Here is a 24,665-nt window from a genome sequence, read left to right as displayed (position 1 = left end):
GACTCATTAACATAGTTTAGTCATTTTTCAATTGTTAGGGACATTGAAAACAGCATTGGGTTTCCTCAGATGGGCACTGATGGTTAGAACAATTCAGGGGTTTTAAAAACAGAAACATTTTCTCACTCACTTAAAGTCCCTGCTTCTAAGCCGTTGCTCCTTCAGTGAATTCTGCCATTGCTTTTGTGTCTTAATTTTGAGTATCTTTTCTCATCGCCCTAAGAGTAGACATTGCACGTTGTGCAGATTCTAGGAAAATCTAGTAGGTTTTTAGTAGATTCTGTAAACAAGTTTATTTCTTGTGATTGTTTGATTTGCCATGTTCCATGGTATTATGGATCTTCCTTGACTTGTAATGGGGTTGTGTCCCAATAAATCATCGTTTAAGCTGAAAATATCGTAAGGGGCAAATTCATTTACTATCACTACCCTACTGAATGTCATAGCTTACTGCCGTCTGCCTTAAATGTGCTCCGAGCAGAGCTTACCGTTGGGCAAATTATCTGGCACAAAGCTGTGAAGTGTCGAAGAGCTCATTGAATCCTGTGCTGAAAGTGAAAAACAGAGTGGTTGTGTGAGTACAGAACGGTGGCAAGGGTCCCTGTCCTCTCCCCTGCGCTCCCGTCGCTGAGCGGGAGCTGTGGCCGGCGCTGCGCGGCATCGTGAGAGAGAGAGCACCACACCCTACCCCGTAGCGCTGGCCTGGGAAACGGTCAGAAATCAGAATTCAGAGTGCAGTTTCTACTGAATGCATATGGCTTTCTCACCACTGTAAAGTCGGAAAATCAGGTAAGTCTAAATCTATCTGTATGTTCTTCAAGATAAAGCATTTGGGAAGCATATACCAAAGCAACCGAGAGAAGGCTCGCCTTGGACCTCACTGAACAGGTCAGGGTGAGTCTGATAATAATAATAATAATAATAATAATAATAATAATAATAATAATAATAATAATAATAATAATAATAACAATAACAACAACAACAACAACAATAACAATAACAACAACAAAACAACAACAATAACAATAACAATAATAATAATAATAATATAACAACTTAAACAGCATACGTCGTGTATAGGCTCTCTTTACAGCCATCTGTAACCAGCACCATTTCAGATTAAATAATAAAACCTTGTCTTCAGAGCTGAAGAATGCCCGCCTGCAGGACTTGGGAGTCAATGAACATACATCCTGATCTGCACTGTCAGTGTCAGACACCTGGGAGGAAATTTCAAAGGCAAAGAGGATAATTCCGATTTCTGCCTTCTGTAAATTGCCAGTGCATCATTAAAAGATCGTTTCTTTGTTTTTTGTTTTGTTTTGTTTTTTGATTCTTAGTTTTAAAGCTGTGGAAGGATCAATAACCAGTTCTTGCGATGTACTTCTTTTTGTCTGAAATGGGATGTGGAGCTTTGTCTGGGAAGAAAGACCAGTTCAGTAGGAAATGCTGGCGCCATCGTTTCAGCCACACGGAAGTCTTACTTCAGCGACTGTGAGGCCGCGGAAATCTGCGTTTTCGCCTCCCTTCGCTCACGCACTGGTGTCACTGCACTGCTCTTTTTCCCTCCAAGTGCACCACATGCGTGTGTCTTAGATGTCATGGAAAGTCCACCCGTGGGTTATCCCACAAGGGGAGCATTCGCCTGCTCATGTGTTTTGCAAGGAAAAGCACAGGCCGCATCTCTGCTGACCGTGTGACTGCTGGGTGACCAGATCGGGCTGTCGAGGAGCAATTCAAGGGAGACGTCATTTTGACGCATTGCTTGGCACTTGTTTAAGTTGGCAGTTCTTAATACCTGACTTAAGATTTCTCCTTGAGGCTTCGTGTTATCAAATATATTCCCCTTGGAGCATTTAACTCTTTTCTATCTTAAGTTAGAAGAGTTTTCCTCTTTAAGGAATTTTTGAATTTATCTACCGTTGCTCTTGGAATAGAAGAATTTGTTTTTGATCATTTTGTTTTCAAATATTCACCTCACAGTGCTCTTGATTTTTTTTTCTTTTTTAAGCTGCAGCAGTAATCAGAGCCCTCTGTTCCATTAGCTGAGTGATTATGACAAATGAAATGCTTCAGAGCCGGGCAACAGTGGGATTCACAAAGGCTTCCTACTCACATCTGCCAAGTGCGTGAATCTAGCAAAACGGTGCTCAGGGTTATCAATGTTTTAGTTTTTAGCTCTTGCTTCTCTTTTAGTGGCTTTCTGGGGAGCTCAAATAATGGTTCTATTCGCAGCAGTCACATCTGTGTACTCTTGCTTCTGCCAGTGCCTTCTGGCTGCCTGGTAGAGGGGGTGCCTTTCGACGACTTGACCAGTGCATCAGCGGGTTGTTTTTGAGGACACGTGATATGTGATGGCACCTGAAATAAGAGGAAAAGTTTGCCTTTAGAAAATCACTGCTCTGTCTCTCTCACTTTCTTTTGCTTCAGCTAGACTGCTGTTTCTGAAAGTAAATCCATAAACCGTGTATATCCTAGTTCCCTGAGATTGGACGTGAGATGCCCTGGCAGAGACCTCCCTGGGCAGGAGCACCATAAGGTCTACAGGTCTGCCTTCTGACAGGCATCTTGGTGATTCTGAGATGCGATGCCGTCTGATGATCGTGGTCCTAGAATTCGGTGCTTCTCAGATTTTAATGTGCATATGAATTACTTAGGGATCTCGTTAAAATGCAGACTCTCTTTTAGTAGGTCTGGAGTGGGGCCTGAGAGTCTGCATTTTCTGGCAAGCCCCAGGTGATAGTGATGTCTGCAGAGCTTGCCTTCAGTTGACTGCCCTCTGGGTAGAGCTTAGACAAACTGCCCTGCTGCTGGCTCTGAGCAGATGGGACAGAGTGACCGAGACCAAGGCCTTGGTGCCCTCGCTGTTGCTTGTTGTTTTGGAAGAAGTCTTCCCTGTCTGTTGAGCGTGTGTGTCTGGAAGCAAAGAACTGATCCCGTGGAAGAGACATGGTCAGATAAATTGTCTTAAAAACACGTAAGAGAAAGAAAGGAGTGAAATGGTGCTGGCTGCTGCATTCCTGACTGCCACCGTGCAGGAACGGGGCTCTGCTCCTAGGACATCAGGTGACGCATCGTCTGCACCAGCCTGTGCCTCATGGGTTTACACTCAGATCCCACCATCACAGTGTCTGAGAGCAGCGGTGCCCACCCTCTGGCTGTCACTGAGACTTTCCCATTGGCCGGGGTCCACTGGGACCCTCATTATATCCTGGTCCTAGGACCGCGGACCGCTTACACTCTTATCTGTGAGCTACAGAATTTCTTCTCTTCTTTGATGCGAGGTGGAGACATTGAGGCAATATTTGAGGTGGAACTGGAGAAAATCAAGCATCGTTTTAAGCTAAGGCTGACGGGGCCTACAGAGAAGGGGCCGTGTTGAAGGTTTAGAGAGAAATTGGCACAGCTAATGCCTCTGAATGATGTGGTCAGACGATCGGGGTGATTTAAAAGGGCGGTGGTAGCAGCATGCCTTTCCTGGTGTAGGAGGGGGAAGAAAAACACGGGCACAGAGAGAAGTGAGTTTGATGGTCCTTTTGAAAGCTACCGGAGTTTAGAGAAGGAAAAGATTGTTACTAAGAGAATTAACCAGGAGGTGTTTCCCGGGAAAGGAGAGTTGATGAGACAGAGCAGCATGATAAGATAAAAATGACTTGATTTTGGGAACTTATCAATTCCCTCAGAGATCAGTTTAAGAGGACTCTGCTCCAGGAGGTGTGGAGATGAAAGCACGATTTCTGAGAAGTGAATGAATAGAGAAAATGGACACTTTAACACGTGCACTTCTATTTAAAAAAATTTTTTGGCAGTGGCTAGTAGGATCTAAACCCCTCAGCTCAGCTCTCAGAGGCCCCAGAGGCTTTGCTCTGCTGTGTCTGTCCGACCTCGTCTCCTGCGCCGTGTCCGAGTTCACACTGTTGCCCTTGTCTCTGTGGCTGGAACGTTGTGTTTTCCTCTTTTCTCTGCCGCACAGCAGATGGGCTCGCAGATCGTTAGCAAAGGAGAGTGTGTGGGTCTTGAATGACATTTGCCTTGGGTGGCATTTGGTGTGGGGACTGGGGAGAGAGCCTGGATAGGGTAAGGGGAGACGTACCATTCAACCAGGAGTTTCTGCAGAATAACCGCCTTTTAAAAGTTTGCCAGCGAGCTGCCCTAGGCATTTAAAGGTCTGTAAGCACCGTCTCCCCAAGATGCAGCGTCACCCCGGACGTCAGACCTGGACGCAGACAGCCAGCCTTCGCAGCTCACTGGGGTGTCCCTCTGCTGTTAAGACGGTCCTCTGTGTTCTCCCTTGCAGTGGTAATTTTCCTCACGCAGCAGTCTCTACCTTGTGTGGCGGTTATCTCTGATAGTATGAGTGTGTGGTGATGGGATGTTTACAACTGGATTTTTCACTGGGACTGCTGCTCTGTTAGGTTTGTACTGTTTAAATCTAATGTTTAGCCACCCAGCTCTTTGCTCCTGGAGTGGTTGTAATAGTTTGTCTTTGAACTCTTCTGCGTTTTCTTGATGCAGTCACGTTTTCTGCAAGGAATGAAGAATAACTTAGTCTCGACCATTCTAGTGCTTGTATCTCGTCCTTCTCTTTTCTTGTCTAATTTGTTGACTTTGTCCTTCAACGAAACACTGAATAGCAACGGGGAGAATGAACAACTATTTCCTTATTCTAAACTGATTAAGGCGTGAGCGTTAATGGGGCCTCGTAACGTTCCTTCTGTTCTTCTCTCTCACATCCCTTTACGCTCCGCCACACGTGGAGCCGAGAGCTCTTCCTAACAGAGGACTGAATTGATTTGCTTCATTTGAAAGTCATCACATGTTTCTTAGGACCTTCCTGGTCATGTTCCATCTTTATTTCTTCTCACATAACTGATAGCTTCTTACCGGCTTGTTATTATGAGCGTTGCCTGAATTGTGCTTAATAGAGTAATGCGCCGTGAGATAACAGAGAAAATTGAACTTTGTTTGCCTTGACAGCAGACGAACCACGGTGTGGCCGTTTAGCTCTTTTGGTAGATTCTGCATCAGCTTCCACTCCCCAAATTGTCGATATGCTGGAAACGAACAGCTCCCCTCCCCATCAATTTTTTTTTTTTCTATTTTGAGAGCACTAAAAAACGAGATCATAGAACTTCTCAGAATTGTACATAAAATGAGAACAAACCGGGTATCAGCGAGAAGAGGAATGCTTCCCTCGGATGCAGAGCCCAGGGAGAGAGCTGCTGCACAGGGTGGTGAACACGGACACCAGGGCTGTCCCGCAGCCTTGTAGAGGGAGGCAGGCGCCGGATATCGGTGCGGCGGTCCCCTGTCACAACGTGCGCACGTGTCAGAATCGCACTGTACACGCCCACGTGTCAGATTGACACATCCTACACCTTAAACTCCCACAGTGTTAGCTGCGGAATATATTTGACTGAAAAATAAATAAATCAATAAAAATGAGAGATGCTGGAGCTGTTTGCTGTGTCTGTGGAGGGGCTCCAGTGCCTGCTTCCGGGCGGTGGTTCTTTGCAGGAGTGGGGGCTCCTGGAAGAGAACTGTGCTTCTGTGTTGGGGGAAATTCTCCTTAGGGAGAGCACTCTTGTACCCCAGAAAAGCAGCTTCTGTGAAGCCGGTCTTGCTTCTGGTGGTGGCCTCGGGGGTGGAGCGGAAGAGCCACCACATGTCACTGGCCGAGTGCACGTTTACAGCTCACTGCTGCTTTCTGGCAGTCTCATTCTCAATGATTTTATCTTTTTTTTTCTTTGTCTAGTGTTCTTACTTAAATGTGCTTACAGAATCCATCTTCAATTCACTGCGTCTAGCTATTTAGCCGTCTAGAGAAACGGGCTGGCGCCGCTCGCAACACTGTGCTGACCGTGTCTTAGTAATGACCCTACTGTGCTCGTCGTCTCGGCCCACGTTCATTCAAGATGTTCTGTCTTCTGGTGCTCTCTCGTGCCCCGTAAACGCGCTAGACGTTCATTGTGACTTTAGTCACTTCGCTTGCTCTCGGATCTGAAGTCAAGAGCATAAACTACAGCATTTGGAGCTTCGCTGGGGACTGACTTTCTTGGTAACCTCCAAAAAAAGCTTTAGTCGGCTCTCCAGGACGCGTGCCGGTGACAGTGACCGCAGCACCCGCGTTCTTACGAAGCGGATTAAAAAGCGCAGAGGTGTTGGGGGCTTGGTGAACAGAATGTGGAGCCATTGCGTTCACTTCCCTCTCGGACTTCTCACTGGCAGAAAATAAAGGTTCAGAAGTCCGTAGGAGATAAGTTCTTTGTAAGATAGTAAAAGCTGTGTTACAAGATTAAGCAGCTCTAGATACAGAGCAGAAGGAGGTTTGGCAACTGAGATCTGTATCCAAATTATAATGCTTGGTCAAGGGGTGAAAAAGTCAATCTGATTTCAGCTCTCGAAGCTTTAGCTGGTTAACGAAATCCGAGTACTGCGTCATTCAGCCCCTTCAAATCAAATTCACTGTTTTGATTTTATAAGATGGAATTCAGAGATAGCAGAAGTCTTCCCGAAGTCCTTGGTGACTGACCCATGAGCAGAGAGCATCGATGGCCCACCGTGTGTCGACCCCTCGCTCACCTCCGCCCTGACTCTGAGGCTCGGGATTGGGTACTGGTTCTCCTCACGCAAGGCTCAGAGGCGGTCCCACGTTGTGTTCTGTTGTATCTCCTCCCTGAGGCTGGCTGCCCTGACCAGCACTGCACGGGTCAGTCTGCGAAGGCGCAGCCTCCAGTTGGCTGGAAACTTTGAGCTACTGGCACGTCTGCCCTTCGTCCTGATGACCTGAGGTCATCTGTGTGAGGTGAATAGCTGTTCGTTTGCACGCGAGTCCGTGTGCTTCCACGTCTTCCAGAGGATGAGGCTGTGTGATGTGTGTGCACGATGTCATGAGCGAAGGCTGTGTAAAAATGGCGAGATGACAGTGCTGTTTCTTGGCAGTTAATTTCACAGTTGTCCTTTTACGTTTAAGGTGACGACCCTTGTCAACACAAGCAGCAAAGGCCCATCTGGTAAGAAGAAGGGGAGGTCAAAGAAGGCCCACGTGCTGGCCGCGTCTGTGGAGCAGGCCACTCAGAACTTCCTGGAAAAGGGCGAGCAGATCGCCAAGGAGAGTCAGGATCTCAAGGAGGAGCTGGTCGCTGCCGTGGAAGATGTGCGCAAGCAAGGTGGGCCGATGGTGCTGCTCCGCGGTGGGGGGAGGCTGGGGTGGGGGCAGGGGACTTTTCTCTAGGGAAACAAGGCTGCTCAAAGCAGTGGCCTTCTTCCTTTTTCGTCTCCGTCTGCACCTGTCGGTTTTCATCTGGGCTGGAGCTGGGTGCAGCAGACAGGCGGAGACTTTTTTATATTGTGCCGCTGAATCTAGCGCAGCCACGAACACGCCACGTCTGCTGCTGCTTCAGGCCCTTGAAGCTGTTTTCTGAGTGATGAAACCAGACACCTGTGTCAAGCTCAGGCTTTCGGGAGTTTCGTGTGAGAAGACTTTTTATTAGAGTCCCTGGAAATCCAAGATTTTAAGGATGCAGGGAGGAGACAGATGTGAAGTAGTGTAATAGCATTATTGCTGCTTTGTGTGATTCCCATGATTTGTATTTTCAGTTCGTAGCTTTCCTCAAAAATCCACCCAGCCAGCTAGCTGTCGGCAAAGCAGTCAATTACACAGCTAGAGAGTTAGCTCTGAGACTGTTTAATTCAGTGTGTTTTAAATTTTCAAGTGGTGAAATGCATGTAACATAAAATGCATCATCTCGCCCATGTTTAAGCGTACAGCTCAGCGATGTAAAGTGTGCTCACCTGGTTGAGCAGCCAAGCTCCAGAATGACTGCATCTTGCAGAACGGAAATTCTGTGCCTGTTAAACGGCCCCGGTTTCGCCCTCCCCCAACCCCTGGAGACCACTGCTTGACTTTCTTTTTCTATGAGTTTCACGACTCCAGTGCCTCATGTACGTGGAATCATGCAGCGTTTGCCTTCTTGTGACTGGCTTGTTTCGCTTAGCGTGATGTCCTCCCGGCTTCTCGTGCTGTAGCACGTGTCAGAGCATCCTTCCTTCGGGGGCTGAGTAATATTCTGCTGTGTCTTTATACCACATTTTCCTTATCCTTCCATCCGCTGGTGCACATTTGTGTTCCTTTCGCCTTTTGGCTATTGTGAATGATTCTGGTATGAACATGGGTGTACAAATGTCTCTTCAGGACTCTGCGTTCAATTCTTTTGGATTTATATCCAGAAGCGGGACTGCTGGATCACGTGGTGGCCCTATTTTTAATTTTCAGAGGAATCTCCATGCTGTTTTCCATGGCAGTTGTCCCATTTCACACATCCACTAACAGTGTACAGGGGTTCCAGTCTCCCGACATCCTTGGGGGTACCTGTTACTTCCTGGGGTTCTTTTTATCGCAGTCATCATAACAGGGGTGAGGTTATGTCTCATTGTGGTTTTGATTTTCATTCTCCAGTGATCAGTTATCCTGAGCTTCGTTTCACGTGCTCCTCGGCCACATCTGTATCTTCTTTGGAGAAACACGTTTTCAAGCCCTTTGCCCACTCTTTACTCAGGTTGTTTGTCTTTATTGTGGTTGCTGTGGTTGAGCTGTAAGAGTTCTCGGTATTAAAGCCCTTATCAGATACTGTTTTGCAAATGTTTTCTCCCATTCTGTAGGCTCCTTTCACTCTGTTGATTGTGCCCTTCGATACAGAGAAGCTTTTAACTTTGATGTAGTGTTGTTCAGCAGCTTGAGTTGAAAATTCTAAGACATTGTGAAATTAGAACAAACACCTCCCCCGCAGCCTGGTTTCCCGCCGCCATTTTCTGAGTGAATGCCCCGCGGACATGTTCAATTGCATAAATCTTGGTATCCTTCTTCCTGCTTCCCTCTCCTTCCAGATGCCGTCTGTTACAAAGACAAGTAGGTTTTAAGTCCTGAATATCTCTTACATGGACCAGTTTCTGGTTCAGTTATTCCAAAGCACCGTGTTTTACCTGCCGCAGGGCCTTTACACACGCTGTCCCCTCTCACGCAGTTAAGGATGACTCATTCTGCACATGCCAGCTCAGGAACACCTTCCCGGGGGAAGCTTCCCTGACACTCCTGTCACACTTTCTCATGGATCTTTTCCTTGTGGGAATATTAGTCATTATTAAGGTGACTTGACTGATAGCTTTTTTCCTCTGCCGCACTAGAAGTTAATGAAGGTGGAGACCACACCGTGGCTCTTTGTGATCATGGATTTGTAATGCTTAGTACTCGTAAGGTGTAAATCAGCATTTGTCTAATGAATGAAGTAGATGGATGAATGCTTTGTCCCCTTTCTCCTTGCCAACCTGCCACTTTCTAAATTCACAATGGGTATTTAGTCCTGGGAGAGACCAGCCACCCATACCAGCAGCCACCCTTCCTCCTGCTGCCTTCTTCTCATTCTCTTCTTCCCCCTAAAAGTTATTTTTTTTTTAGCATTACACTGATGTCAATTGTTGCCTTCATTTGAAATGTTAAATCTTACATATTTTATCTCATGTGGATGGAGGGTATTTGTGTGTGTGTTTCAGCGACAAGAATGTTCTCAAGTTTCCAAGCTTGAACACTGGTGTTCTTGCTTTCCTGCAGATGGACACTTGTGTTCATACATCTGTATGTAGCCTGGATACTTTTTCTTCCCCCTTATTTTTATGTTGACTGATAGATAATAAATTTTATATGTTTAAAGTGTACAATTTGGTAAGTTTTGACAGGTGTGTCCACCGTGAACCCGTCACCGCCGTCAAGATGGTGCACCTCTCCCCCGTGTGGAGAGTTTCGATTAACTGGCCCCCAGGCCATTTTCTCGGAGGTTTGTCTGTTATGTTCTTACATTTTTCCATTTAGTTTCCTCAGCAACCTCTTAGCTCTCCTTTATTTTTCCCTTAGAAGTTAGTTTCCACACCTGCTGTAGAAATTAATATGGTAGATTTCTCCAATCTTACAGGAAATGATGCTTTGTGGGCATAATGTAGTAAACAACATAGTTCTTGGCCAGACTGTCCTGGGATTTTAGGGTGAGAGATTTTAAAGATGCTAATTTAAGCTTCTCGTGGTTATTCTTCTAGAGGATGTTTTAAATTTCTGTTTTATTACCCATTTCTTGTTGCAGAATAATTAGGCATAAGAAACAATGCTTACATTTAAAGCCCGACTGCCACGTGTCCCTTTTTCTGAACAGGGTCGAATTCCAGGAAACACTGCTGTACGAGCAAAATACAAATTTTACTGGCAAAGCCTTTGAAATTCTCCTTTTGCGTCTCTCATATTCAGAAGCCCCCGCTGTCCGGTGCACTGCGGGTGTCTGGCCTGCGTGGGGCGCCTCTCCTCCCGGGCAGCAGGTCCTTAGCTCCTCCTCACGTTCTGTGCCCACAGGCTCTCTTAGCTGCTCGGGTCCCCGACTCAGTTCTGTAGTGTGTGAGCTCCTTGGCCCGTCTGGCTTTACCCGCATTTTCTGTTTGCCCATTACCCAGATTTTATTCACAAATGCGAGCCTGAGTTGATTTTCAGAGAGAGTTGGGAAGAACAAGAGTTTGAGGAGAGCAAGTGAGGATTAGGGCAGAAGTACTGTTCCTGAAAAACCAGCCTCTCCAACAGCCAGATTGAGACCCGGAGGCGGAGTTCTGGGAGATGGAGGAAAGAACAGCTCCACGGCTTTGCCCGGCAAAGGGGTCACGGCGGGCTCGTGCCTCAGAGACTGGGAGCCCTCTTGGGGCTGGCGTCTTGAGGTCTGATAGAAGAGCTGGGTGGGGCAGAAAGGCAACAACAAACAGGGCGTTTTTCCAGGGTGCTCTATTCTTCTTAGTCTTGACGAATCCACCTGGAGTCACGGGGAGACTCCGGAGGGTCTGGTAACTCCTCTGAGGTTGTCAGCCCGTGGCCTCCTTCCTGGAGCACAGCTCCTGGGTCAAGGGATAAGGGATTCTGGGTAAAGAATGTCTGGCGAGTGGAGAGTGTAAGGGGAAGGTTGGGGGCTGTTTAGCACAAAAATAGTGGAGCAAGTGAAGCCAAGGTGGGGGTTTGTTAGAGAAAAGAGAAAAACAAGTTGCAGGAATTTTAGGTCAGAGCGAATCAGCAAAAAACTTCAGCATCAGGGAAGCTGTCTTGCTAGTTAGTTTCCCAGTCTTTTCAGTATTTAGTCCTTGGACTTTTAAAACATAGAATCTTTCCTTCCAATATAGCAGTCTACTTCCTAATACATAAGGCGACATTCAGAAGCTGTGAGAACACAGACATTTGGGAAAAAAAGTCCTCCTTTAAAGTGGCTCTAGCATCCATCCGTGCCTGCTTATTAAGTGACGTATAGTTTAGGAATTATGCCTGTTAAAGATAATCTTTCACTATTGAGTTGTTTTGCCTTGTTTAAAAATCGAATGGTGAAAAGGCTCGCCACGCTTAAAGAACATTTCCAGCACGAGTACATGCCTGAAGTCTGAGTGCTATACATCTCCATTTTCACATTTTTTAATACAGAACCATTTACTGTTGTTCCTTTGAAGTTTCATAACATTCATGATTATAATTACTGTAATCTGCCAAGATTATATATGAAATTATCTATTTAACTATGTCATTATTGTATCTCATGGTTAAACTCAGCGTTGTATGAATTTATCATTTAAAAAATACATCTTTTAATCCTAGACTGCCAGGATTTTTTAAGTGCTCAGTATGTGTGGTGACAGTATTTTTACCCTACACTGTTTCAGCAGGAGGGTTCCCTGTGCTTTTAAGTTATAAACTAAAAAAAAAAAAAAAAATTAAAATAGGCTTGTGACAGCATTTATATTAAAAAAAGTAACAAAAATAAATTACCAAAATATATATAAAGAAGAGAAATTGTACTCAAAGCTTAAAACACTGGGGAAGGCTAGTGGAGAAAACAGTCTGATTTTAAAAGGCAAAGCGATAATGACATTGGTAACTGGGGGACAGATCCAGAAGCTCTGAGTTGATGAGAGGTTTTATGTTCAGGCATAGTTAGAAATACGGTAAGGTGACGGAAAGGGACCAGATTGGGGAAAGTTCAGGAGCTGGGTTTCATGCAGACAACATAATGAAGGAGAGACAGGAAAAAAAAATGCTTTGGTTTCTACCCATTTAAGTGATGTTTTAGAAAGATTCTTTTGGCAACTTCATGCAGCGTTGACTAAATCAGAGAAAGACTAGACTCAAGTTGCTTAGGTGTTATTGTAATATGGCAGAGAAAACAAAACAAGAAAGAAACGCTTTGAGAGTCTGGAATTGGAGTCATGGTCCTGGGAATAAAGATAAAAAAGTAGATGTTACAGACATTGCCAAAAAAGAATAAAAGAGTCACCACTTGTTGAAAGGAAGAGACAAAACTCTATATTTATTCTATGTTTTTGGCCCTAGGCAACTTGATTCGGACATCTTAAGGGCTGACGGGTGGGGGAGAGGATCCCTTGGATTTCAAACATTGATGGAGAAGGGGACCCTGCCTATCAGATGGTTAATGCTACGGAAATGGAACTTTGGGGCAACAAAAATGTGCAAGTTTTTGGAGCTGATAGATAAAGCTTTCAGAACTAGAACTTTCTTTGATTACTTGCCAATTGGTAAAGAAGAGAAGAGGTTTTGTTTTGAAAGAAAGGCCGAATTAGGATTAGAAATTGGAATAGAAATGAGTCTGAGAGGGAAGCCTTGCCTTGAAATGGGACCAGAGAGCAACTGAAATCCAAGAGAACAGGATATTCTGCAAGAAAGACATTGATCAGCCTAGCCTCTCGAATGTTGTTGCAATCGTGTCAAACTCTCCTGAGATCGTGGAGGATGAAGAATGAGAGAACTCCCTGGATTTGCCAGAAAGGTGTCATTAATTATATTTAAAGTACGTTTTCAGAAAGCTGCAAGGATGATCGTTAAATAAAAAAGACGCTGAAAGAAGAGAGTAGATGGTGACATAAAGGATGTAGGCAGGAAAGCTACCCACCCCCTTTTTTGGTCCTCACTGCAGCATATGCTGCACATACTTCTTTTTGCTCCTGAAGATAGTCTGGGACTCAAACGTGGGGCCCTGTGTTACTATTTTGTGTAATGTCTGGAGCCTGGGACAGTGCCTTGCCCATGTGGGCACTTAATGCACGATTCAGAAGACTGTCACAGGAGGGAAGGAGAGAAATAGAGGAGTAATTGGAGAAAACGTTCAGGGCAAGCAAAAAATATAATTACTTGTTTGCTTGTGTGCTTATTTTGTTCAGCGCAATTCAGAATTTTCAGAACATACGTCAAGAGAGGGAGCCAGTGGTGAGACCCAGTGTGGATAAGAAGGGACAAAATGCAGATTGGTCGCAGGAGGTGACACAGATGGGACATTTCTCTATGTAGAAAGCTGGTAGGGAAGAGGGACACAGCCCGCAGTGGTTTTACAGAAAACCCGAGCACGGAAGCAGAGTGGACGAAATGATCTCAATTGTTTTGAATAAGAGAGGGGGGCAGTTTTAACGGACCGTGGAGATGTGATGTGAGACCACTGTTGTGGATGTGTGCGTGTTTTTGCCTGTTGCTGGCATCTGCGTGGATCTCGTATGTTTCAAAGGATTTTATTTATTGAACACTTGTCCCTTGGATGCAGCTAAAATGGCCAATTTATAACAGGCTTAATTGTCTGAGAACTTTTTACGTGATGTGTTTTTTTGGAGTGTAACAGCGTCTGCTAGCGACGGGAGGCTCACCCACCGTCTGCGAATCTTCTTAGATTTGAAATAGGTCCGGAAGCCGTCCTTTGAAAGGAAGGCGCTGCCCTTCGTGTTTGCTCAGTCAGGGGACCCGTTCACTGGTGGGATGCAGCCCTGGTTCCCGTGCTGCTCCGCAGGCCTTGGGGCCGTTGCCTGGGTTTTCTGTCTTCAGGCAACAGCCCACTCTCTGTCTGGGACCCATCGAAACAGGTAAGACCTGGCCCGGCTGAGAAGCTGTGCCAGGCGAGGGTGTGGACAGAAATGTGCGTGGCCTTAACCCAGTTCTAAGAGGGGGTCACACAGCAAAATGACCAGAGGTACAGACAAAAGAAGTGGCTTCTTCATGGAGCCATTTCCTGAATCAAAGAGCTGCTCTAAGCTTTCGCTGCTCACTTAGGATTGTCTTTGTTTTGATACAGCGTCAGATGTGGAGTGACGCGCTGACGTCAGCTGTCCCATCGCTGTTACCTTCTCACTCAGTCAGTATTTACCGAGTCGCTGATGACCACTGGGCAGAGACAGACAAGACTGAGGCAGAGCTGTAGACAGAGGGAGAAAGGTGGCCTCACCTCTCTGAGGTGAGTGGGTGGCCTGGCGGCTTTCTCCTCCCCACCCACTCTGGGGTTGGGATGCGGCGCTGGTGGAAAGCGTTATCCAGCAGAAACCCCAGGGTCTGCCAGCTGCGTGACGCCCCAGCTGAGAGCTGGTGCAGGCCGTCCGTCCGTGGACGAGAAGCTCCCGATGCTAAGTGGCCCTGCCTCTCCTCCTCCCGCCGCCCTCTGATATGGAAAGCAGCGCGGTGGGGGAGGGAGGACGGCTGTGTCCTCTTCCTTGCCCCACTTTCCAGAGTCAGTCTCTCTAAGGAGGAGGAGCAGCGGGGGTGCTTTTGCAAGGATTCCAGAGTCCCCCACTTGTCTTCTTTCTCAGGACCCTTTGCTGTGGGACCCTGCTCTTTGCTTCCTGAATCCTCACGACTCCTAGAGCTACCGAGCTTCCTTGTCTGCGCTGGGCTGCTGGCTGGCTGCCCTTCGGTGGGTGGCACTTCCTGTGTTGGGACATGCGGTCCTGTTGTCCTCGGCTGAGACTTCGCTCCTGTGTGGTGGGAGGGCTAGGGGCGCAGCTTCAGAGAAGGAGCAAATTCCAGGACAGAAAAATGGAGATTTGAGAGGGAAGACTAGGTAAGAAAGAGGACTCGCCTCTCTCTGCCCGTCTTACTTCTTCCAGCCTGGACTCGGCTGCTTGCTTTACAAAACAATAGTACCGAGTAATACTGTTAATAGAGTGCATGTTTATTAGATCAAGGAGGGGCAGGCCTTGACGTTGGCCCGGGGGGGCGTGTCTTCAGTCTCGGGGTGCCGCGCGGTCAGGGGTCTGGGGACAGTCCCTGTGTCCACACGCTGCTGTTCACTGTCCCTCCCCGGGCGCCTCCTCTCCTTTATAGAGGCGTCTTTCACAGGCAATTCTCGGAAGTTCACAGACCACCTGGCTCAGAATCCCCCGGGTGAGGATGGGAGAGGTCCATAGAAATTCTTGTTCTTGGGTCTAGCCTCAAACCTAGATTCAGTGTGGCTGGAGTGACCACCGGGAAGCCGTGTTTCCAGGCAGCACTGCAGGTGAATCTTGTGCCTCCAAAACTTGAGAACCGCTTACAGCTTAAGCTTATCACGTCTTTATGCATACCACCTTTAATCACTTTAAGTCTTTTTTCCATTGAAAATCATGCTATCCAGGAATGACATAAATTTTCTGAAATTTTGATATCGGAAGTTTAAAGAATACTAAAAAACCTGGAGATACAGACAATGACAAAAATGATTAAAATGAAGAAAAAACACATAAATGTGAAAACGCATACATCTTAGAATTCATCTTGTGCAGATTTTAACGTTTGCAGTGGTTTTACCTGTTGCATATTTTGTTAAATAAAACACACCTCTGTGCCGAAGTTTGCAGCAGGCGAGGGACCAGAAGCATTTCACGTCAGCCTGGAGCCCTGTCTATGGCCCTTGTTACAACGTCCTGGGAGACAGTGGGAGACAGTTCTTCCGTCTCACCCCTCTTTCTGGAGCCCGTGGTTTCTGAAAAAGCCATAATCTTTCAGCAAGAATAACAAACAAACACCAGGTTCCATTTATCGGTTGTTGCTCCATTTGGAATACACTTCGTGTATATTCTCTCTGCGTCATTCTGTTGGGCATCCAAGTGCGTTTACCCGTGTTTTACATAAGATGGTAAGATGCCGCAAGAGCTGCGTGTGCATCAACTGACTAATCCGACTGGACATTTATTGAGCATCTGTTACGCGCATGAGCTTTTGGGGGCTGCAGGACATAAAACGCAGAAGAAAGGAAACGCGTTCTCTGCCTGTAGGAACGCTGCATTCTGACACGACACAGACCATATGAAACAAACCAAGCAGGGCTTATCGAAGTGCAGCTTAAAAATGGAACTACCAAAAGCATAGTCAATAGAAGAGAAATTTGATTAAGTTGAACTATGATTAAAACCTTTTTCTTTGTGAGAGAAAATGGGAAGAAAAACCATAGACAGGGAGAAAGTATTTGTCAGTTACATATCTGATAAAAGACTTGGATCTAGAATATATAAAGAGCTCTTAAAATTTAACAATAAGAAAAGGAACCACTAGGTTCCAAAATGGGCAAGCGACTTGGGCAGACAGGTCCGCAGTGAAGAGATACAGATGGCAAATACTGCACATGAAACAGTGTTCAGCATCACTTGTCATTGGGGAGGTGTAAATTAAGACAAGAAAGAGATTTCACTATGTGCCTCCCAGAACTGATGACGTCCCCAAATTAACAGCAAACGCTGGTGAGGAGGACGTGGAACAGTAAGAATTCTTATTCATTCAGACGCAAAGTGGTGTAGCCACTTTGGAAGCCAGTTCGGTGTTTTGTTTTGTTTTGTTCTGTTTTTTGTGAAAACTAAACATAGAATTTCCATACAACCCATGAGTCTCAGTCCTAGGGATTTACCCCGCTGATTTGAAACTCCTATCTCTAGAAAATCACCAAACCTTGTTGCATTTATTAAAAATGTATGCTTTTTATTTCAGAATAATTTTAGATTTACAGAAAATTTGCAAAGGTAATACAGAAAATGTCCATAACCCTACACCTGGTTTTGCCTGTTACTAACATCTGATGTTATTTTGGTACATTTCTAACAATTAATGAACCAGTGTGATACATCATTAGTTGAGCTGAGCGCAATAGTGAAAAAATACATAATAATAAGCCCTTATGCATGTGTGCTTAGCAAAAGCGGGAAGGACCAATTCAGTGTGGATGCTGAAATATTCTTAAACTGCCTTGCAAAGAGTGGTAAATTATACATCTGCATGAATAAAATGGGAAATATAGTTTAAAAGATTGCCAGCTCAAGACTATTGACTTTAATACCTTTTATTGATGTCCACCCTCAGTAAAACTGTTCCTGCCTTTCACAGAAAAGATTTCAAGAGGCTTGCAAGGATACACAAAACACAGTAAGAAAGAAAATAGAAATCCGTGGAAAAGAAGGAAAAAAACAATGTCAGTGATTCGAGAGGAGCCAGGAAAATGGCTCATGCACCTACACGTGGGTGCCCAGGTGTGCCGTTCATCCTGAGCCACCCCAGGGTGAGGCAGGCGGCAGGAAGGGGCGTGGCGGGAGGTGGGGGCGAGGGACTTTGCAGAGGACTGAGAGTTCAGTTCCAGCTCTGCCATCTTCATGCCGCATGCGCCGTGTGACGTGGGGGCAGGTTACTCATCCTCTCTGCTCCAGGGTTTGCATCGGGCACGGGGAGCTCATCATACACACTCTTCCAGGACTGTTGTCGTGAGCACATGACAGGCTGCGTCGAAGGTGCTTAGCACCAGACGGAGCAGCTGCAGGCTCTGAAAGCCTGGCGGCCAGGGCCTTCATTGTAACATCAGCCCTCCGCTTCTTGCTACAACTGCACGGCAAAGTGGGCTCTTAGGTTTAGCGCAGACCAGTTTTTTTTTTTTTTTTTTAATTGAAGTGTAGTTGATTTGCAATGTCAGTTTCAGGTGTACAGCAGAGTGATTCAGTTACACATATACATACATATATGTTTTTTCTTTTCAGATTCTTTCCCATTGTATGTTATTACAAGAAATTGGATGTGGTTCCCTGTGCTCTACAGTAGGTCCTTGTTGTTTATCTATTTTATATGTAGTAATGAGTGTCTGTTAATCCTCAACTGCTAATTTATCCCTCCCCACCCTCTCCCCTTTGGTAACCATTGTTTGTTTTCTACGTCTGTGAGTCTGTTTTTGGTTTGTAAATATAATTTGTGTCATTTTTTTATTTAGAGTCCACATATAAGCAATAAATGATACTTATCTTTCTCTGTCTGACTCACTTCACTTAATATGATAGTTTCCAGGTCCATCCATTGTAACAGGCCAGTTTTAAATGTAATATTTTATGTTATTTTCATTATAAAATTTTAAAAACTCTTTCAGGAAGATCACTAAGTAAACTCCATTTCATCTGAATTTCTGACCCCAACTACGCCTAAAGGAAATACTCCCCATTACCACACACAGACGAGGAAGGCTGGTTAGCAAGCATTTCCCCTCTAATAGCTAAGTCTGTAATTCAATCAAAAAGGCATTTGACATTAACGTCTTGAGTAACAACAGGGTAAAATTGTCCCAAATGAAGCTGATTCAGAGATGCAGCCTTAATTACGGTACATGCCAGCAGCTTGATGCTGCCCAGGCCGACCTCATTAACAGTGGATCCCTCTGAAGCTGAGACTGAGCGAGCACGCTTTTGGAAAAGAAAGTAAATGGGAAGGCAAACAGCTGCTCAAGCCGCGCAGAATCCTGCCAAGTGCACGCCCTCTGCAGGGACACACCAGGCAACGTGGAGAAACCAGACCTCACGCTAAATCGTGGCGATGCGGCCCCGTCATGGCGAGGCTAAGCGGACGGACAGCTTCGTCCTTAGCAGCTGATAACGGACTTCCTGTTAAATTGGAGAGAAAAGCAGCAGGTGAGGGACTTCTTTCTAAGAGTCACTGCTTGATACTGTTTACCTGTCTTTTGTTCCCGTGAGTCAAAAACTCATCTCCAAAGCCTCGTGCCTCCACCAGAGCTCGTGGTTCCTGCCCTGTCACCCTCTGGGGGACTTGACTTGGGTGGTCATCCCACTCTGGAGTGACCAGCTTCTTCCTTTCTACTGCAACAGTCCAAATGACAAGCCAATCTCACAATCGGGTAAGAAACACACAGAAAGTCTCACCTAGTTGCAGACCCCCTCCAACCACCACCCCGTTATTCTGCTTTTTTTTAAACAAAACTTCTCGAAGAGTAATTCACACCCACCCATTCAGTTTCCTTCCCCCCTGGTCAGTTTTCTTCTCACTGTGCAATGTGATATGGACAGAAGCACGTGGGGACTAACAGGAGCCCCGTGCGCCGACCCCTCCGCTTGGGAAACGACACGTCCGCGCAGTCGAGCTGCCTTGGTCGGCCTTGGAGTCCGTGTCTCCTTCCCCTCCTGCTCCCGCTGCTTGGCGTGGCCAGGGAGCCACAGTCCTGAATTTGATGGCCATATTTCCCATGCGTTCCCCCCATCATTTCCTTATGAAAACGTTCACGTAGAGCAAAGGCGAACAGTTGCACAGGGAGTCCCTGCACCCGTGAAGCCACTGCCTCAGTCCGCCGTGGACGTGTTGCTGTTCTCTCTCTGTCACCAGTCTCTTTCCCATGGATGTTTTTTGGTCAGTTTACCACGTTGTGTAAATGTCTAGTGCACAGCATAATGCTTCAGTCATACATTGCCTGTATATGTTCCTTTCCATATTCTTTTTCATTATAAGTTGCTATAAGATATTTAATTCAATTCCCTGTGCTCTACTGTAGAAACTTGTTTACTTCCTGTGAATTTTTATAATAAATTTGCTGTCTCTGAGTGTTCTCCTTCTCGCCTGCACCTTTCTGGCTCTCAGGCTGACCGCCCCATGGGACCTGCTTTGGTCAGTCATCGGGTGTGGCCGCGTCTGGCCGTCTCTCTCTGCAGCTTTGCCCTGCCTCCCAGTAGCATCATCTGAAGTTGACGGCCACCCCTCCCTCCGGGGCCACCCCTAGTCTCTCACTGCCCTTGGCCTCACAGCATCTCCTTTCCTCCATCCCTTTCTGGTTCCACGTCTGCTTAAGATTCTAAATTTTGGCGTATCCCAGGGCCCAGGCCCGGGCTCTCTTTTCTTCTCTCCTTGTCAGCCCACTCTGTGTGCTCTGTGTGACTCTAAACCTTTTATCTCTGGGCCTTGGCTGAAGACACATCTCTGTAATACTACTCCCACTCAAACCAAGCACAGCCTTCTTTAATTCCCCCCACCCCTCATTTAGACGTGGGACTAACAACTCAGTTGCTTAAGTCAGTGGCATGCATTCTGCTTTGTCCCTCCCCCTCTGTCTCACATCTGAAGCCATAGTTTAGCTTTAGCAGCCTGACTCCAAAACACACACTACACTCACCCGTTCTAAGGCAGCACAGCACCGCTGCTACGGAGGCTGGCTGCTGACTGTGTGATGTCAGTAAATCTCCCATAGGCCTCAGTTTCCTCATCTGTGCAATGGGAATAATGCTTGTACCTATTTTATGTGGTAGTTGCTACTATAGGCAAAGTGTTTAGATCAATGACCGACACACAGTAAGCATTATGTAAATGCTAATTTAAAACACTCGTTCAGAAAGGCCTTTCTCCCAACCCCGCCATAAAGAGCACAGTAGCACACACACGCGCACACACACGCATGCACACGCATGCACACATACATATTTGGTGGGTGGGGGGCATCCATAAGCCAAGTAAAAGAGAGGGTACGCTTATCAGGAAGGGTTCTGCTGAGAAACAGAACCAGTAGGATATGTATGTACATATATTAAGAGATTTATTTTAAGGAATTGGGTCACATGATTGTGGGGACTGGCATGCGGGCCAGGCTAGCAGGCCGGGAACTCAGACAGGAGTCTTGAGGCAGAATTCCTCCTCCTTCAGCAGTTCGTGGTCTTTGCTGTTAACGTCTTCCAGCTGATTGGATGAGGCCACCCACATTACCAAGGGTGATGTCCTTTACTTAGAGTAAACTGATTGTCAGTTTTCACACATCTGCCAAATGCCTTGACCCCAGAAGCCCACATTAGTACTTGATTAAATATCTGGGTGCTGTATCTTGGCTGTGATGATAGATCAGTGTGATCATTGACACGTTAGACTAATGCAAACTGATACATGAGACTAATCGTTACTGTGGGCAACAGTTGCCAAATGATTCTTTGCGAATTTGAAACAATTACATGTAGATGTGAGTTCGTGTGTCTTCCTTAGAACCTCCATGTTACGCAGTGTTTATGAACTTTCTTTTGGAACCATGTTCCCCCTTGGTGCTGAATTTCTCTTGAAAGACCCTTAACCTACCAGATGGGGCTCAGTGTTACCGACGCCGGATGGAGGTGTCCTGTGGCTTCTCATATGTGCTTGGGGGGCCGGGGTGGGGCTACTTCTGCCAGAAGCCACCTGGTACAACCAGCCATTGTGTGTCAGAATTCTTGTTTGTCAAACATTGATACCAGTCCCATCTAATCCCAAAATTTTAAGAATTAGATAAATGCCAAAATCACAGAATTTATGGACACATGGAACACTTTTCAAACTGAATGTGACTCTTCAACTGCTTTTTAAAGACATGGCTTTTAAAAATATGAAACTAAAGATAAGCTGAAAAGCTGTATATTCTAAATAAATAATTAGGTACATTTTTCTGTTTTTGGTTAAATCCATGCTTTCGGGTTATATTTCTTATTTCAGTGTGAATGATCATAAGGATTTAATGAACTGTTGGCATGAAATCATTTGAAAATGCTACTTAAAAAAAATGCTTCTAAAAACCAAAAAGAACAACTCAAATTTGTTGGTGCTATTAAGCCAACCTGGCCTTCTGTTCTGAATTTCTAAAGATAATTGTTGCTGTGTAAGTCCGTGCATACTGTTGAAATAATGTATTTCAGTGTTTTTGCCATTTTTTTTTGTACTCTTTGTGCTCTCATGGATGGAATAAAATCCGAGCTCAAGTATGATTGTCTTTTTAAAGCATAAAAGTACTTAACAGCATTGCCTTTTAAAAAGCCCTTAAAATGTGCACTCTGTTTCAGTGGGCTGCAATTTGTTGCTTCTTATGATAATTATAAAGTTCGTATGAGAGTATTTAAGGGATGAAAGATCAATACATTCATTAGAATATGATCTTTTTTTTTAGTATAGGCAGAGAAAAAAACTAACTGGTTTGCATCCGATTGTAGGCTTTATGAACTTACTGCTTTGGTAATTTATTAAATATCACAATGAAAAAATACTGACCTAGCTTTGTGTGGGCTTCCATTGAAATAGCAGGAGTCATTGTAATATTACATAATGAAGCTGAAATACGTTGTTGAAAATATAAATGTCACTGTTACAACTAGTGTGTCTCCATCCCATGCTGCAAGCGCTGAACGACGGGGTGGCTCTTGGCGCGGTGAACGCCTGAGCGCTCCAGCGCGTTCTGCTTGTTTTCCTCGAGAGAAAGGCAGCAGGATGGCATCATCGCTAATTAAGCTGTGTTTCTTTCTTTCATCTCAGGTCTTAATTTCTCATCTAAGAAGCAGTATCTTCAAATGAGTTATTCTCTAGTATCTCGTATATTTTGATCTTGTTGTTTGAGAAAAAAAGGGGAAGAAGAATTAAGACTACGTACGCACAGCCCTGTGTTGGGTTTTTTAAAAACATTTTCCCGGCTTTATTGAGACATCATTGGCATGTAACATTGTGTAAGTTTAAGGTACACAGTGTCAAGGTTTGATACACACATACTGTAAAATGTTTATCAAGATAGAGTTAGTTAACACATCCCTCACCTCATATGATTAGCGTTTTGTTATTTTTGTTGTGGTGAGAATATTGAACATCTGCTCTCTTAGCACCTTTGACATATGCAATACAGTGTTGACTGCAGTCACCACGTGGTACCTGACATCCCCAGAATGCATTCCTCTTACGACCAGAAGTTGGACCTTCTCAGCAACATACCCTTATTTCCACCACCCTTGGCAACCATTAATCTACTTGCAATGAGTTCGGCTTTCCTAGAATCCACACGTAAGTGAGATCATACAGTGTTTGTCTTTCTCTGTCTGACTTACTTCACTTCATGGATGCCCTCAGAGTTCATCCATGTTGTTGCAAATGGTAGGATTTCCTTTTTTTAAGAATGAATACTATTCCGTCATAGATTGGTCCTTGCCAGCACTGATCTCTTGGCTGTTTGATAACAGACGTCCTGAGAAGGGCGAGGTGATGTCTTATTGTGGTTTTGGTTTGCCTGATGTTAGTGATATCGAGCATCTTTTCATGCACTTGTTGACCATCTGTATGTCTTCCTTGTAAAAATACCTATTCAGGACCTGTGCACATTTTTAACTGGATTATTTGGTGTTTTTGCTATTGAATTATATGAGTTCCTTGTATAATTAGTTTAATTTTTTTAATTGATGTATATTCAGTTTACAATGTGTTAATTTCTGGTGTACAGCATAGTGATTGAGGTATATATATATATATATACACACATACATATATATATATATATATTCTTTTTCATATTATTTTTCATTAAAGGCTATTACAAGGTATTGAATATAGTTCCCTGTGCTTTACAGAGGACCTTGTCTGTCTATTCTATATACAGAGTTTGTATCTGTTAATCCCCCCAAAGCATGGAACGCTTCACAAACGTGCATGCCGTCCTTGTGCAGGGACCACGCTAACCTTCTCTGTGTCCGTCCAGTGTTAGTGGGTGTGCTGCCAGAGCGAGCACCTTGTGTATTTCCGATATTAACCGCTTGTCAGGTGTACAGTTTGCGAATGTTTCCTCCCATTCTCTAGGACGCCTTTTCATCTTGTCGATCGCCTGCGTTGGCTTTTGATTAACCACCCCCGACATGATTAGACCCCGACAAGCTTCCTTTCTAGTTGTGAAGACAAGGCAAGTACCAGGGAAAACTCTGGTGGGGGGAAATGCCGAGGAAGAAGCGTTTGCAAGAAAAAAGTCTTTTAAGTCAAAATTGGGAAACAGATCTTTACACTGTTTAGGGCTTGTTATCTGAGGCAACAGACAGATTTCATGATTTTTATTTTTTTTTTCAATTCAGGATAAGGTACGGTCTGCATAGAGTGTTCTGAAGCTTGGACAGTAGAGCTAAAAGAACTATTAAAAATAGCTTGACAGGAACTGACCTCCTTATTGCAGCTTTCAGACAGGACCTGGTTAAGAACCAGCGTCTTTAGCTCGTATTTACACTTCGTCAGTGGTGCTCTCACTCGAGCAAATGGAGATAATCACTGAAGTAGACTGTATTCTGCTCTCTCTACCCCCACGTTCAGCATTTAAGCAAAAGATAATCCTGACACGTGCAGTTCCGTGAAGTTAATAATAAAGATCTTACATCCATGTAACGTAGGGATGATAAAGATCTTACGTCTGTTATAGTGATGGTCTGCGGTCTAGTTCTGATGCAGTTCAGTTGTCTGTAACTCATGTATCCACACCATTTTATGTTGTTTGTTTTGACTCTAAAGGACTCTCTCCTGCTCCAAGAGGGCCAGGCTATGTTAGAAATGCTTTCAAAGATTGGAACAAACTCTTTTTGCAGGATTAGCCGTTAGTTTCCTAGAACTTTAAACTAGTGCTTCTGTCCCCGTCGTCTGCGCAGTCTTACTCGCATTAGTTTTTCTATCTTTCCGTTGTTTCTAAACAGTCCTATTCGACAGTTTTGAGATGGAAAATTTAGATAAAAATCCGCCTCTTCTTTTCTCTTTCCATCTTCATCAAAACTATACCCCTAATATTTTTGGTATGTTTTCTTTATCATGT

The 24,665-nt window shown here is 45.0% G+C and overlaps 1 protein-coding gene and 1 non-coding gene across 3 annotated transcripts in view; one reads left to right on the top strand and one right to left on the bottom strand.

The window, feature by feature from the left end:
- Positions 1-24,665, top strand: part of CTNNA2 (catenin alpha 2) — a 944,841-nt gene that overhangs the window by 174,456 nt on the left and 745,720 nt on the right. For both annotated transcript variants that reach the window (XM_032474170.1, XM_032474172.1), the window contains exon 3: positions 6,977-7,172. In XM_032474170.1, the coding sequence (XP_032330061.1) occupies positions 6,977-7,172 (196 nt within the window). The remainder of the gene's footprint in view (positions 1-6,976; positions 7,173-24,665) is intronic.
- LOC116661800 lies at positions 23,503-23,609 on the bottom strand. The gene has a single exon (XR_004317763.1). It is a non-coding gene; the product is annotated as a U6 spliceosomal RNA (small nuclear RNA).

The sequence above is a fragment of the Camelus ferus genome, chromosome 36, assembly GCF_009834535.1.
Source record: "Camelus ferus isolate YT-003-E chromosome 36, BCGSAC_Cfer_1.0, whole genome shotgun sequence".
Classification (NCBI taxonomy): Eukaryota; Metazoa; Chordata; class Mammalia; order Artiodactyla; family Camelidae; genus Camelus; species Camelus ferus.
The sequence above is the reverse complement of the archived record's forward strand: the minus strand, read 5'-3'. Positions and strand labels throughout refer to the sequence as shown.